Here is a 15447-nt window from a genome sequence, read left to right as displayed (position 1 = left end):
GCCTCCTCTATGGCTCTTCTTCCAGCCTGTATCCTTCATCGACGTCTTCCAATTATTTAAAGCAGGCCCTATTATTTAAACATCCTTTTTTTTTTTTTTTTTTTTTAGCTCCAGCTTCACTAAAAAGATTCCTTCTTCTTCTTCCCTCCCCCAACTCCTGGCTCAAGCTTCTGATTTCCAGGGGTCACTTGGGTTACAGTGGGGTTCACGGCTTCTCCGGTTCTGGTGCGGCACCCCCGCCCCCGCCCCCGCCCGCCCAGGCCTCTGGAACACATACCGAATGGGGGGGGGGCGGGGGGGAAAAGAGGGTGCGCACCACAAAGCTAAACCGGGAATTCTGTGGAGCTACGGCTTCTCAAGAAGGAAAGGGTTCTGCCTCCTCCCGCGACCTGAACGACTTAACTCACTTGCTGTTCGCTAAGGGCAAGGACAATGTCTCCTTCGCCCGACAAGGAGCTTCCTGGTGGGGGGCGCTACCCTTGCGTTTCTTTTTCGGAGCCTTCATCCCCACCACTTTGAGACACGGGATGGCTCTTAAACAATTATTTGTGTGTGTGTGTGCAAACGATCCCTTCTCAGCTTTGAGTTTATGGGCTACGCGGAAACGTCCTTTAGCCCGTTAGGCAAAGAAGGGGTTAAATATCAACAACCTGCTGAATTCTGGGGGTTTCCGTCCCCGGCTTCAGAAATGAGAGCTACCGGGAAGGGACATTTTGCCCAAGGTAAAGATGAGAACCATTCCCTTCCACGGTCAGGCTTCTGCCCCAAACAAGAATGGCTACCCACGCGCACACAAAGGGTGCCATTCCTCCGAGTAAAAATGGCCGGCCCCGGTTTGCACTGGGCGCCCAGTTCCAACATGGCGCTCACGAGCCTCACCGGACACAGCGCAACTCCCAGGACCCCATCGGGCCCATCACGTCAGACGACGCGAGCCGCAGCCGGAAGTGAAGGAAAAAGCGCTCCAGCCCGCGGCGCCTGCGCAGAAGGCTGTAGACGCTGTGGAGCAGGAGGCACTTGGGATCGTCCGCAGGATTGGGACTGCCACAGAGGCCGCCACGGAGCCCGCCGGAGCTACCGTTCCTCTCGCTGCTGCCGCCGCTGCCCGAGTCGGAACCGTCGGGCCGCAGCCGCCGGCAATGCCGCGAAGGAAGGTGAGAGGAACGGGACCGGAGGGATGGCGGGTGTCTAAGGACAAGTCGATTGAGCAGCGTGACGCAGTTGGTCACGCTCCCCAGACAGCCTCTGGGTTCCAACTTCCCGACCCCCCGAATCTAGCTCCGCAACCCTCTCTTCAGTCCAGATCCTACAGAAAAATGTGGGCCCGACGCTGGCCTTGGCCTGTGCTAGCAACTATTCCCGCCCTCTGCTTGCCTGGCTCGGAGGCGTTCTTCTCGTTAATTGGTCGCTGAAACGTCTAGAAGCATATTGATTGGCTGGTGACACCGCCCATTTGGGCCCAACGGTTACCACCCCGCGTGCGGGGGAGGTGTCTGAGCCTGGCCCCGCAGCTCTCGGATTGGCTGTAGAGAACGATCCCTCCTCTCTTGATTGGCTGAGGTTGGCGTGGGGGTGCGGCTTAGCGGGACTACGATTGGGTGGCACGAATCCCCGCCCTCTGGGCCTGGTGATGCTGTAAATGGAGAGGCGGGGTTTTGGAGCATCCGTCCTTTACCGGCGGGGGGCACAACAAAGCAGAGACTCTGGGTGATAGAGAACCAGCGCCCACTCCCAAGGGATCCCACTGTGACATTGCATCCCAGCCGTAATTTTTCCGTATTAGCTTAGTTGGACAGCGCCTAGAAAATGCATTTCGTAAAATCAGAAACTTCCTAAAATTACATGGGACTTAGGAGATCACCCCCATCCCTTCTTTTTACAGCTGAACAGAGAGAGGCCTAAAGGAGTGCCCCAAGGGACTCAATTAGGCGATGGCTGTGCCAGCATTACAGAACAAATCTAATTCAACAGTTTTTTTAAAAATGTATTTTTATTGATTTCAGAGAGGAAGGGAGAGAAACATCAGTAATGAATCATTGATCAGCTGCCTCCTGCTGGGGATCCAGCCCTAAACCCTACTGGGGATTTAGCCCCAAACCCCACTTGGAATCCAACCTTGACCCACTGAGCCACATCGCAGGGCATAATTCAACAAATTTTTATTGACTAGTTGCTATGTGCTGGTTGCTGGGGATTCAAAAATTAAACATAATCACTGGCTTTAAAAAATCTGATTGGGGGGGGGGGGCAGGGAAACAGGCATATAAATACCTGTAGAAGGATCTAGTAAATTCTCTACTTAGAAGTATATAGACAAAGTTATGGAAGGCAAGTGTGGGAGCAAGTAATTCTGCTCTGGAGTAGGATGGGAGTAGATCAGGGAAAGCCAGAGAGAAGAGGTCAAGTCAGGAAAGGATGGTCAGAGATGATCAGTGATTCAATAACTGATAACTGGACTAGATGACCTTTGGTCTCCCCCTCCCTTCCCATCCTATTGATTTACTGTGATTCTGGGGCTTCTGCTCATTTCTGAGCAGATTACCCTTGAACTATTTGGAAAGCTGGGTGGTATCTTGCTCATTTCTGCAGAAAGTTTTCTCTTCACAGAAGTTTTCAAATAAATTATTTGCATTTTTCTAAGGTCTCCTAAAATGACCTACATTGGTAGATGTTTATGTTAAAGCTCACCAAATGCAGGAATAGTATTGATGCCTTGGAATAGGTCCACAGTCTCCCCAAATACAAAGAGCTCTTAAACATGTAAGTTTGTTCTTGGTTACTTATTTGGTGGCAAAACCTGTCCTAAACGGTCCTGAGGTTACTTGCAGTTTTTGCATGGCTTCTTTAGTGTGATTATTTACATATTATAAAGTGTCTGTTTATCTAAAAAATTATGAATTCTAAACACAAGTGGCCCTAAGGGTTTTTTTTTTAAAAATATATATTTTATTGATTTTTTGCAGCTAGGAAGGGAGAGAGATAGAGAGTTAGAAACATCGATGAGAGAGAAACATCGATCAGCTGCCTCCTGCACACCCCCTACTGGGGATATGCCTGCAACCAAGGTACATGCCCTTGACCGGAATCGAACCTGGGACCCTTCAGTCCCCAGGCCGATGCTCTATCCAGTGAGCCAAACCGACTAGGGCGGCCCTAAGGGTTTTGAATAAAGAATAGGGGACTTGCAGTGTGAAGTTTTGTATTTTTTTTTTTTTTTTTGCAAATGCTATTCCCTTTCTGGGTTAGTAAAAGATGTATAGTGTTAATGCCCAACTGATGAAAGTTATCCTTATGGCTAATTATGCCTTTGGAGGCTAATAAGTGACAAATAATTATTAATTGAAAAGACAATAAAACCTCTGTTTCTGAATGCCTATAAGTCTTCTTGTGCAAGCTGCCCCCCTTTTTAAGCCCTTTTGTTATTCATGTGGAGAAGCTTCAAAGGTAGATAATATAAGAAAGAAGAATTTTACTCGTTCTCTGCTTAAATTCTCTTAGGATCAGAGTTGACCATGATATTTTGAATTAGTGTATGGCTTTAAAAAATGTGTTAGCTGTTCATGGAGACTTTAAACAAAAACTCCCTAAAGTTAAATGGAGGCAAGCACTAACATTTTTCTCACTGCCTTGGACTTATATATAAATGCATGGCTATTATGTCAGCCAGATCATTTTGAGTTGGATACTTTTATTTCCAGTTTATGATACTGACCTCCACATGGACTTGTTTTAGAATTAATCCTAATACAGGAAAAATTAATTCTCTTCATTTATTTAATGAGGATGCACTATTTGTAGGCTGTTCATTTAAATGTTTTAAATAAAGGGAGGTTGACTGTTGAATTCTTTCTTAGGTTTGAACTTCGCGTTTTCAGCATCACGGTTCGTTTTATTTCCAGTGTTAATACAAACCCACAGAGTAAATGCTTCTGTGCTAATGTCTGGATCTATGGTGTTACAGAGGAATGCAGGCAGTAGTTCAGATGGAACCGAAGATTCCGATTTTTCTACAGATCTCGAGCACACAGACAGTTCAGAGAGCGATGGCACATCTCGGAGATCTGCCCGAGTCACCCGCTCCTCAGCCCGGCTGAGCCAGAGTTCCCAAGGTAAAAGGCTTCCTTCTCCCTGCCACGCCTCACAACCTGCTGACGGTCATCACATGTGTTAATGTGGAAACTGCCCTGTGGCTGATGTAGATGACAGAGTCTGGTGAATACAGAGCAAATGACAACAGAATTATCAGGTCTTTAAATATGGTTCTGTGGGAGGCCTGGGTGGAGGTGCGAAAAGAGGGGGAAATCGAAGACATCTGTAATAATGTCAACAATAAAAAGAAAATTTAACCAAAAAAAACCTCCCCAAATGATTCGGTTCTGTTGGGGGTGCTATCTCACTTTTAGATCCAAACGAACTATGTCTGGTATAATGGATGTGTAGCACATGAATGTCTTGAGTCATTTAACTTTTTTATTTTTATTTTTATTTTTATTTTTTTTATTTTTTTTAATATATTTTATTGATTTTCCACAGAGAGGAAGGGAGAGAGACAGAGAGTCAGAAACATCGATGAGAGAGAAACACCGATCAGCTGCCTTCTGCACATCTCCTACTGGGGATGTGCCCGCAACCCAGGAACATGCCCCTGACCGGAACCGAACCCGGGACCCCTCAGTCCGCAGGCCAACGCTCTATCCACTGAGCCAAACCGGCTTCGGCAACTTTTTTAGATTACAGTTTTCCTATCAGTAAAATGGGAATGTCATCCTGTCACTTTCTGTTAGAATGGTTTCCAGTGGTTCTCAACCTGTGGGTCGCGAACAATGAAAATACATCCTGCATATCAGATATTTACATTACGATTCATAACAGTAGCAAAATTACAGTTATGAAGTAGCAACGAAAATAATTTTATGGTTGGGGGTCATCACAACATGAGGAACTGTATTAAAGGGTCGCGGCATTAGAAAGATTGAGAACCACTGGTTAGACTTAGGGACTTAAAGTAGTTTCTTGACAATTGGTAGGGACTCAATACTTCTAAAACCATGTTTAATTCCATAATATAGTTAGATACACAATTAATAGTTGACTCAATATCAGTTGACTCAACTGATTTTGTAAATACCCAAAATTGCGTTTTGGTATAGAGAATAGAGAATCTCTGTGTTAAAAGTTTCTCCAGTGCAATTAGTCACCTGAGCTTCTTAGATTTGGAAGGTACCCCTGACCCCTCTTGGCTCTGCTCTGGGATTCTCTGGGGAGGAAAGAAGGTTGCAGTTAATACAGAAAGCTCATGATCAGTAAGTGATAATATGTTAAGGGGGGAAATCTAATATACTTTGAGCACTTAAATAGTGCTGATTTGGTTACTGCTGTGTGAGCATGAGAGAAAAACATAAGTTTTTCAAGCAAGAAAGTGCAAATAGTCTCTTACCTGTTCCTAACTTGATTTTTTAATTTAAAATTTCAGCTGAATTATAGCTGTTGTCTCTTGATTTCTCAATTTTTAAGTTTTATTTCTAGCACAATGGGAATATTGATAAATGGCTACTATAATTCAGGTACTATCCCATGAATGGAATGCCATGATGGAAGAATCAGTTTCTGCCCTCAAGGACTGCTCAGTTTAGTGCAAGATAAAGATATGTAAAGTGATCATTGTAATGCATTGTGGTAAGAACTCAGAGAAGTTTGCATGGATTACTATGGGACCCAAGAAATGGAGCAGCCAGATGATGGCAGGACTCCCAAATGGACATTTTAAAGGATTTAGTGGGAATTTCCAATTTGAAAGATGAGAAAGTGTCATCATAGGCAGAAGGAACAGTATATTTAAAGCAAAGAGCATAATGTTCTTAGAAAGTATTAATTGGCCATGCCCTGGACACGTAAAAGTTTAAGTATTCAAAACAGCTAAGAAATACATGAGCTCTGGGTCTCTTTCTGGTTGTTATACTTCATGACCACAGAGTTCTGGGGACACCATTCACAATGCAGTCTATGGAAGGCGGCCCTCTCTAAAGCAAAATGTAGACTACATTGTAAATGTAGCCCCCTGGCCGTGTGCAAACTGATAACCCAATTGTGTGCTAATTGACACAAAAGTTTGAGAATTTCAATTTTCTCCTTGTTTAAAATATGCTTTAATTTCAGGTTTGAATTTCTTTTATACCTTTTTTAAGTGTCATCAGTTTGGAAATGTAGAAAGACTGTTGGGTGCTTCAGAATAGGTTTTGCCATCCAAAACAATTTTAAAAGCTGTATTATTGCATTACCCTTTATGAGTCTATTATTTCTCTTCAGGGTTTCAGAAAGGGTAATTAGGAAGAGAAAAAGAGACCCCTAAGGAAAGAAAATATTTGTATATTGTTATACCTTTAGTAATAGAATACCTGTTATGGTGGGTTAGAGTAAGGAGAGAAAGAGAGGATGCAGCTATTATATATAAAGCACTAGATCTGTGTACCAAGTATCACGTTAAGTCCTTTACATAAGTTATCGAACTTATTCCTCACGACAAACATGAAGAGTGTGCTGCTAGTATTTTCCTTTTTAAAGATAAGGAAACGGGCTTGGAGAGATTAACAGCTAGTTGGTATGGAAGAGTGGAATTGAATCATGTTTAGCCGTGATTCCAGAACTTAAACTATTAATTCTACACAATATTTCATTTCTATGCCTGATTGAGGCTCTTTTGCTTATGTTTTATTTAATAAAATAGATATTTTAAAGATTTGTTGGATTTTGTGAAATATGAAGAGGATGATTCATGTGGATGGGAAATAGACTTCCTTGTTTTTTCTTTAAGTGTTATATTATCTTTTCAGACTCCAGCCCTGTTCGAAATTTGCCGTCTTTTGGCGCCGAGGAGCCTGTTTATTCTACCAGGAGAGTGACCCGCAGTCAGCAGCAGCCTCCCCCAGTGACTCCGAAAAAGTACCCACTTCGGCAGACTCGTTCGTCTGGCTCAGAAACTGAGCAAGTGGTTGACTTTTCCGATAGAGGTGAGTGGGTAATGCCATTCCAGAGAGGGTGTGGTCAGTTTCTTCATAAGGAAGTCTTGGAGCCACTGCAGACAGATGCCTAATACTGACAATATCTCAGCTACGTCCATGCTGTTTGCCTGATTCCTTTCTTATATCTTGCCAAGGACAGTTTGGTACTAGAATATTCTTGTGGTCCAAAGTAGCCGGATCTAAGAAATTGGACCTGCAATAGGCAAAAGGGTCTGGGTACCTCTTACTCACAGGTGAAGAAGGCTTGGACCAGATTTTCTTTTCTTTTTTAAGTAAGTTTTTAATTTTAATTTTAGTTGACATTCAGTATTAATTTGTTAGTTTCAGGTATACAGTATAGTAGTTATCAATTATATAATTTGCAAAGTGATCCTCCTGATAATTCTGCTACCTACCTGTTACCATACATAGTTATTTATTTTTAAAAAAATACATTTTATTGATTTTTACAGAGAGGAGGGGAGAGGGATAGAGTCAGAAACATCGACGAGAGAGAAACATCAATCAGCTGCCTCCTGCACAATCCCCACTGGGGATGTGCCCGCAACCAAGGTACATGCCCTTGACCGGACCGAACCTGGGACCCTTGAGTCCACAGGCCGACGCTCTATCCGCTGAGCCAAACTGGTTAGGGCTATACATAGTTATTAAATTGTCATTGGCTATATTCCCTATGTTGTATTCTACATCCCCATGACTTTTACAACTACCAATTTGTACTTTTTAATCCCATTACTCTTTTCACCCAGTCCCCCAACCCCCTCCCATCTGGTAACCTTCAGTTTGTTCTCTGTGTCTATGAGTCTGTTTCTGTTTTGCTTGTTCATTTATTTTGTTCTTTAGAATCCACATATAAGTGAAATCATACGGTATTTGTTTTTCTCTGACTTGTTTCACTTAGCAGAATACCCTCTAGGTCCATCCATGTTTATGGACCAGGTTTTCTTACAGCCATGCTTATCAGTCCAGTTATCTCTGAGTTTTTGAGAAGAGGTGCCGTTTAGTAATGGGAATGATAAGCTATCGAGATTGTGATTCACCAGCCCAAATCAGAGACCTCTGAGCAGAGGTTTTAGACTGGTGAGTTTCCAGCCTGCCAACATGGTTGGTTGGTTTGCTTGCACAGTGTTTACATTTTTAAAAAGTGTGTTGCCAGTATTTGAAAATACAGAAATTGTATCTGAAAACCTGGGCGACTAGTTTCTTTTACAAATTGGAAAGCTCTGGGAAGACTAGGTGGCCCCTCGCCCACAGTGATAATTGGCTAGACTGAATGGTAGTTGTCCCTAGAGATGGACAGTCATCTTTCTGTTTGGCCTTGCTCAGCCCCTGTAGGCATTTGGTTTGCAACCCTTGATTTAACATTTTTCTTTTTTTACTTTATTGATTTTAGAGAGGGAGGAAGGGAGAGAACCCGCAACACAGACATGTGCCCTGATCAGGAATTGAACCTGTGACCTTTTGGTGCACTGGACGACACTCCAACCAACTGAGCCATATTGGCCAAGGCTGCAACTCCTGATTTAGAGTTTGGAATTGGAATTGTTAGATTACCAACAGCTAACTCAAGAGTCAGTCTATTCACACTTTCACACCAAGTCTGTTCAGTGTCATCCAGAAAGACAAAACATTTTCATTTGTCTTCCATCCTGTGTATCTCCTAGAAATAGAGTGAGATGGTAATGTTTTTAAAATTTTTTTTTCTATCCAGTTTTGATTAGCCATGATTGAGGGCTTAGTAGAAACACAGATAAGTAAAATGTATTAGGGAAACTCCAAGTTTAAATTTTAATCAGAATTTAAAGTTGCACAAAAGGAACAATGTTCATTTTTTTGTTCTTCATTTAGCTTTTGTAGCAGATAAGTAGCTAAAAGTTACTGGTCAAATCATAGAAGATCTGGGAAGACCATAAACACTTCTGAATAGTAAACCTCTAACTAAATGAACCCTTTTCACAAGTTCTACCAATTGCTTTTATTGTAGAAACTAAAAATACAGCTGACCATGATGAGTCTCCACCTCGAACTCCAACTGGAAATGCACCTTCTTCTGAGTCTGACATAGATATCTCCAGCCCCAACGTGTCTCATGATGAGAGCATTGCCAAGGACATGTCCCTGAAAGACTCGGGCAGCGACCTCTCTCATCGCCCCAAACGCCGTCGCTTCCATGAAAGCTATAATTTTAACATGAAGTGTCCTACACCAGGCTGTAACTCTCTAGGTAAGTGTGCCCCAACTTTATGACACCCTGTGTTCTGTGGTTCTCTCTCCCTCCAGAATTAGAATCACCCAGAAATGTTTAATGTTCCGTTGTGATCTAGCTTCTTAGGCTCTTCAGTGGCCACATGCTCAGAGTAACAATGAATTGCCCACTTGAATAAAAGCATTTCTGCTTCGTGGCCTACTGTCCATAATAATAGATCTGGAAATTAACTGTGATGCACTATTCAGTTTAAATTGAGAGCTTTTCCCATGGGAAAAGTCTCTCCTTTTTCTAGCAAAAATGAAACAGAAGACCAGTTATTTTCCAATATATCATTGTATGGTACATGGTATAAGCTTAATGAGGATTAATAGAGTATAAGCTAATGAAGAATAGTGGTGATAGGGCCATAGCTGTTAAATGAGGAAAAACAGATTACTTATCAAGAGGCAATTAAACTAAAAGACTACAGATGAAACTCTGGACTTTTGTGACTTCAGTGGTTTTTGGTCCTGTGGCTTTGTGTATTTAATAAATACAAACTAGATAAATATTTCTTCTCATATAGAATATTTTATTGTTTTCTTCTGACAGATTTTGAATCCTTACGGAGGGATTCTTGTCACGGCTTAAACCTTATTTGTACTCTCTAGGTGAGCTTAGGTGCAAACGTTAGACTTAGGCTTTTGTCTAGAGTTGGAAGGTGCTGGTTGGGAGATAAGGGGCCTTTCATTACTCAGATTTAGCCTTTGAATGTGGCTACCAGGTTCAGGAAAAAAGGTAGACCAGAGTAAGTCGCTGCTATGTAGGCTACCAGTGCATTTTTCCTAGTATTTTATTTATTTGAATATATTCTTGATTTTAGCAGCAGTTTCTCAAAAAAAAAAAAAAAAAATTAACCATAAAAATGCATAAAATAGAGCAAAAGTTCCTCTGAATGCTGTAATAATTATCATTCAAGATAATTGTTTCAGGCCTAAATTAATTTCCTTGGGATAAATAATGAAAAACTAAGAATAGGTGTCATCATATAAACCCCAGTACAAGCAAGAGATAGCTAATGTACTTTAAGAGGGTAAGGGAATCTGCTAGTCACTATCCATGCATCCCTAAATTGTGCTTTTATTTTATATATACTAGTAGTGGCCTGGTGCACGGATTCATACACATTGAAAGGAAATTAGAAGAAAGAGCTTTATAGTGAGAGCTTTATATGTATCAAGCACGCGCGAGTCAACGTTTGTTTTTAAATTGCTAGTGCACATCATGTACCGGTCAGTTGGTTGGACCAACAGATGGTCAGTCACTTAGCCTTTTTTATTTATAGATGTTTAACCAGCCATTCAATAAATACTTATTGAATATTTGCCATGTGTCAGACACTTTTTAAAGTTCTGGTGATGTCTGGCAGGTGTGGCTCAGTGGTTGAGTATTGAACCATGAATTGAGGTCACAGTTCAATTCCTGGTCAAGCCACATGCCTGGGTTGTGTGCTCAGTTCCCAAAAGGGGGCGTGCAGGAAGTAGCCTATCAGTGATTCTCTCATCATTGATGTTTCTCTCTCTCCCTCTCCCTCTCCCTCTTCCTCTCCTCCCCCCTCCCTCTCTCCCTCTCCCTTTCCCTTCCCCTACCTCTCTGAAATCAATAAACATATTTAAAAGTAAATAAAGTCCTGGTGATATGGTTGTGACTATGTCTAAATCCCAATTCTCTTGGAGGTAGCTAACTGGGAAAGGCAAACCAGATAGCTACATATATTCATTAACTAGAGATACATGCTATTGAGGAAAATACATAGTATGGTGTGCAAAGAGGGTAGATTAGGGAAAGCCACTCTGATACCTTGACATTTGAGGAGAAACCTGAAAGAAGTGAGAAAGAGCCATGTGAGTATCAGGGGACTAAGTGATAAGCTTAGAGGGAACCGCAGTGCCACAGGTCTGGGGCAGGAGAATGCTTAAGCAATGTGAGGCGCACTTCAGCGCCATTATGCCTGGGGCAGAGTGACAGGAATGGAGAAGAGGAGATGAAGTCAGAGCAGGGGTCTAATTGTGCGTTAGTTATGCCCAGGGCTTAGCCCCCTTAGTGAGGTAGACCAGAGGGTAAATATAGAGGTGCTGGGTCAGAGGAAAGTTTATTTTGACTTTTGGTTTTATTTTATTGCAGAGTTTGAAATGTATGAACCTGAGCTTCCAAAATTATTCTTGATCCTGTTCTACTCTTTATCATAGGCAAAGCAATGGCATTAACTTAAAAAAATTTTGGTATGGAAGTATATGTGCCTATGAAAAGTTAAAACCCTATAAGAGGGCTTGAAGTACATAAGTAAAAATTCTTCCTGCATATGCCCCAGATATAAAGCTACTGTTGGTAATTTTTATGAGTGCTTCTAGTTAGTTTCTATACATACAGTGTAAGCACACGTATATGTACACATATGTCTTTTGTTTTGGTATTCATAAAAAGGAAAATACACAATGGTTGGTTTGATATCTTGGGTATTTTACATTATTAGCACTTAGAGGATACAGAGCATTCCATTGTATTGATAGTTCATAAATTACTTAAATTGTCCTATGTTGATTGACATTTAGATTATTTTTCATTTTTACCTATTTTGATTAGTACTGTAATGGATAGCCTTGTATGTGTGTATTTGGTGTTTTTAGAAAATCTGTTGGATAGCAATGGCTAGGTCAATAGATCAGCTGTCCTTTTAAAATTTTTAATATAGACACATTAAATTAGTTTTAGTTTACATATAAAGTAAAACATGAATAATTTACTCAGAAGTTATAAATGCACAATATCTAAAAAGGCTTGCCGTAGCGGTGATACTTTAGATTTTATATACTGTGTTTGACCACTGGAGGTAGTTTCTGTGCCCAAGATAAAAATGTATGGATTTCTAAAAATTACCTATAAATATATATATATACACACACACACACACACACACACACACACACACACACACAAAAGGCTAAGTGACCGTCCAACCGACCGTTACATATGATGCGCACTGGCAATTTAAAAATAAACGTTGACTCGCACATGTGCAATACATATAAAGCTCTTGCTGGCGCCAATTGCATGTATGTGTTTCAATCTGTCATTGTCGATCATGAATTTGGTTGACACTTCTATTATAGAGAAAGGGCAAATAGCGATATTAAAATATTTCTTCTAATTAATTTCCTTTTAATGTGCACGAATCCATGCACCGGGCCACTAGTATTTTACAGTTTCAGAGAAATGGCAGTCTGTGTATCATATATTCCCATCTCCCTGAAAACTTGGACTATTTTTGCCCTTTAAAGCTTATTCTATAAATCATGAAGTAATTTTTTTATTTCTTTTTTTCCCCATGAAGTATAATTTTTTAAATTCCAGTGTCTCATTTACACAAAATTAAATGTCTTTTTTTATGAAAGAAAGGTAAAGATATCCGTAGACTAGTGATTTAACTTAGCCAATTTATCTTTTTATGCCACTTGTATTCTCTCACCATCCCTCTCTATCTTGGGTGTTTTATAAACTTTTGGTTGAGATGTTTAAAAAGGAAATAATTTTTAATTCCCTGTATGTTTTCAGCACATGAAAAATAGAAAAATGAGGAGATGCCCCTTTAGGTAAAATGAGCCTTTTTGTATTGTTATTCCTAACATTTTCTCCTCATAACAGGGCCTTGTGCAAACTGCCTGTTTAAAAGTTTGATTATGGAAGAAGCCTAAATCTTTAAATGAAACCAGTCCCACCACCCAAATAAGGAATATATTTAATTTGGCCCCAAACTATCAAGTATATTTGCTTATATGAATAGAAAAGGCCATTTCCTTCTTTATTTTTTATGTTTCTGTTGATTATTGAAAGAGGTTCATCAGCTAGGATAAAATTGCATAATATGAAGTACACTTGTTACCTTATGACTTGATCAGTTTAACATAGGAAAATTAAATTCTGCCAAAAGAGAATATTCCTGCTTGTGATTTTGTGCCTTTATTATAAGTGTATGGCTTTATGACATTTTGCAATTTGAGAAATACATCATCAGAACAGAAGGAATTACAATTTATATTGAAATACACAAGTATCCTCAAATATTGCCACATTCAACCTGTGGAAGGAAAGAATTTATTGTGGGTGCAACTCATGGTCCTTAGTAGCACTTACCACTTTTGGATTCAGTCTGTCTGATTCAATCTGTTTGACCAGACATATATTTGATAAAAATTATATAGCAAAAAACCAGGTTTGTTATGGAGAAAAACAGCACTTTCTAAGCTTAAATATTCTATCTTGAAATTAAGTTTTCCCCTCCTTTAACAGGACATCTTACAGGAAAACATGAGAGACATTTTTCCATCTCAGGATGCCCGCTTTATCACAACCTCTCAGCTGACGAGTGCAAGGTAATTATGTTCTCGTTTATTCAACATGTACTTATCACAAGTGCTTACCATTTGCCAGGCACTTTGCTAAATAGTGGAGATCCAGTGTGGACAGTGGGCAAGGTCCTCCCTCTTAAATTCTAGTGGAGGAAACATCATATAAAACAACTGTGTTTAAAAACAATAGTTAATTAAACAGATAAAATAATTATAGTATGTAATGAATGCTTTGAAAGAAATTAACAAGAAGATTATTTATGGAATATTTGGAGAATCACCTTCTAATGCATTATTTTTCATTGAAAGTAACAAAGACTTCTAGGGACCTTTTTCATTAAGTACTGATTTGCATAAATATATGGTCTCAGTATTTATGCATTAAGTTCTCATCTTGTAAATCTATGAAGACATTTTGCTTTTAAAAAGTTTTCATAATTTTTTTCTTTCTGTGGAATAGTCTTCCTTTTTGTTACTCTCAATCACATCTACTCTTGGCTAATTCTTGTTTTAAATTCTTGGAAAATGTAGTCTTAAATAACCTTTGATTTAGAAGTAGAACCTAAGATCCTATCTTATATGTTTCTGTGTGGGTTGCTGCTACCAAGGATGGAACCAGAAAACTAACTATGGGAAGCAAGAGTTGAGAATATTGTTAATTAAATGGTTTGCTTGGATACTATTTGGATAGGTTATCCAAGCTGGTTAAACCAGAGTATTGATTTGTGGTTGTTATTTTGTTAATAAGTTCAGGATCACAGGTTTATTCCTGTCTGAGGCAGTTTCATCCTGAGAAAATTAGATTCCCCAGCTAACATTACTTCTCCCTGATTTAGGAATTTTTCCTCTTATTTACAAGTTGACCACAGGATGGAAAGTTTCCTTATGTGTTCATTCTTTCAGCAACGTAGTATACTGCCAATGCTTACATGGATTTTAAGGTTGAGGACACTTGTATTTTTCATTCCAATTCTCTTGTATAACCAAGGCAGTTTCTTCTGCTCTGTGTAAGTGTAAGGGGCAGGTCTTCCCATTAGTCTGAGACCAGGTCAGAACGGGAGCAGCTCTACCAACATCTGCATCAAAGCTGACAAGGCATTATGTGCTTCTTTCTCTGAAAATAGCTGTGATCTCTGTTTTTTGAGACTTGTCTCTACCTCTTGTTTCTAAACAGAACGATCTGATACTGTCAATAGTTTTACATAAAAGTCTTCCTAAGCTATAATTTAAGATTGTTGGCCTGTAGCAATATAAGCATACTTCCTTAGCAATTTATTTTTTAAAAAATAAAAATTTCAGTAGTGGAATAAAATTCTGAAGAAAGGAAAGCATTACTTGAACTTTTCCTCTTTCAAGGGGAATCAGGCTCAGCATAATCCATCTTTACCACTGGAACATGTGCTTGGAGGATCAGGAGAATTTCTGAAAGATACACATATTTTTATTATATTTAGAATCCCAAATGGAAAGATTAGACTAATTCCTCACATTTATTCAAAGCTCTAACATTTTAAAAATACTTGCATGTATATGATTACTCTAAGTGTCCTGGTAAATGATTGCTCTCAGTGATATGACCATTTTTATTCAGTCCTAGATTTCTGTGACTGCATGTGCCAAACACTGTTGTTGGTAACTAAGGATTCTGTGAATGAGATAAAAGGCTACTGCATTCAAGGAGTTTACATTCTCATGGTGGGAAGCCAAATCAACATATAAATTACTAAGTAAATAAGAATTTAATAAAGTGATAAATATAAGAAACAAAAAGACTAAAGCCATTTCAGAAAGTGACTGCTTTGGGGGTGGTGAAGGGGTGTGGCACTGCTTTTGC

General features: G+C 39.9%; 1 protein-coding gene across 4 annotated transcripts in view; it reads left to right on the top strand.

Annotated features, from left to right (window-relative positions):
- Positions 1–844: 844 nt before the first annotated feature.
- The window catches only part of KAT7 (lysine acetyltransferase 7), a 34311-nt gene continuing 19708 nt past the window's right edge, over positions 845–15447 (top strand). For 2 of the 4 annotated variants that reach the window (XM_059670669.1, XM_059670668.1), the window contains exons 1-5: positions 845–1154; positions 3855–4109; positions 6831–7007; positions 9004–9243; positions 13555–13637. In XM_059670669.1, the coding sequence (XP_059526652.1) occupies positions 860–1154; positions 3855–4109; positions 6831–7007; positions 9004–9243; positions 13555–13637 (1050 nt within the window). In that variant the 5' untranslated portion in view covers positions 845–859. The remainder of the gene's footprint in view (positions 1155–3854; positions 4110–6830; positions 7008–9003; positions 9244–13554; positions 13638–15447) is intronic. The other 2 variants (XM_059670672.1, XM_059670670.1) reach the window with 1 other exon arrangement.

The sequence above is a fragment of the Myotis daubentonii genome, chromosome 16 (genome assembly GCF_963259705.1).
Source record: "Myotis daubentonii chromosome 16, mMyoDau2.1, whole genome shotgun sequence".
Classification (NCBI taxonomy): Eukaryota; Metazoa; Chordata; class Mammalia; order Chiroptera; family Vespertilionidae; genus Myotis; species Myotis daubentonii.
This window is presented reverse-complemented; position numbering and strand designations above follow the sequence as displayed.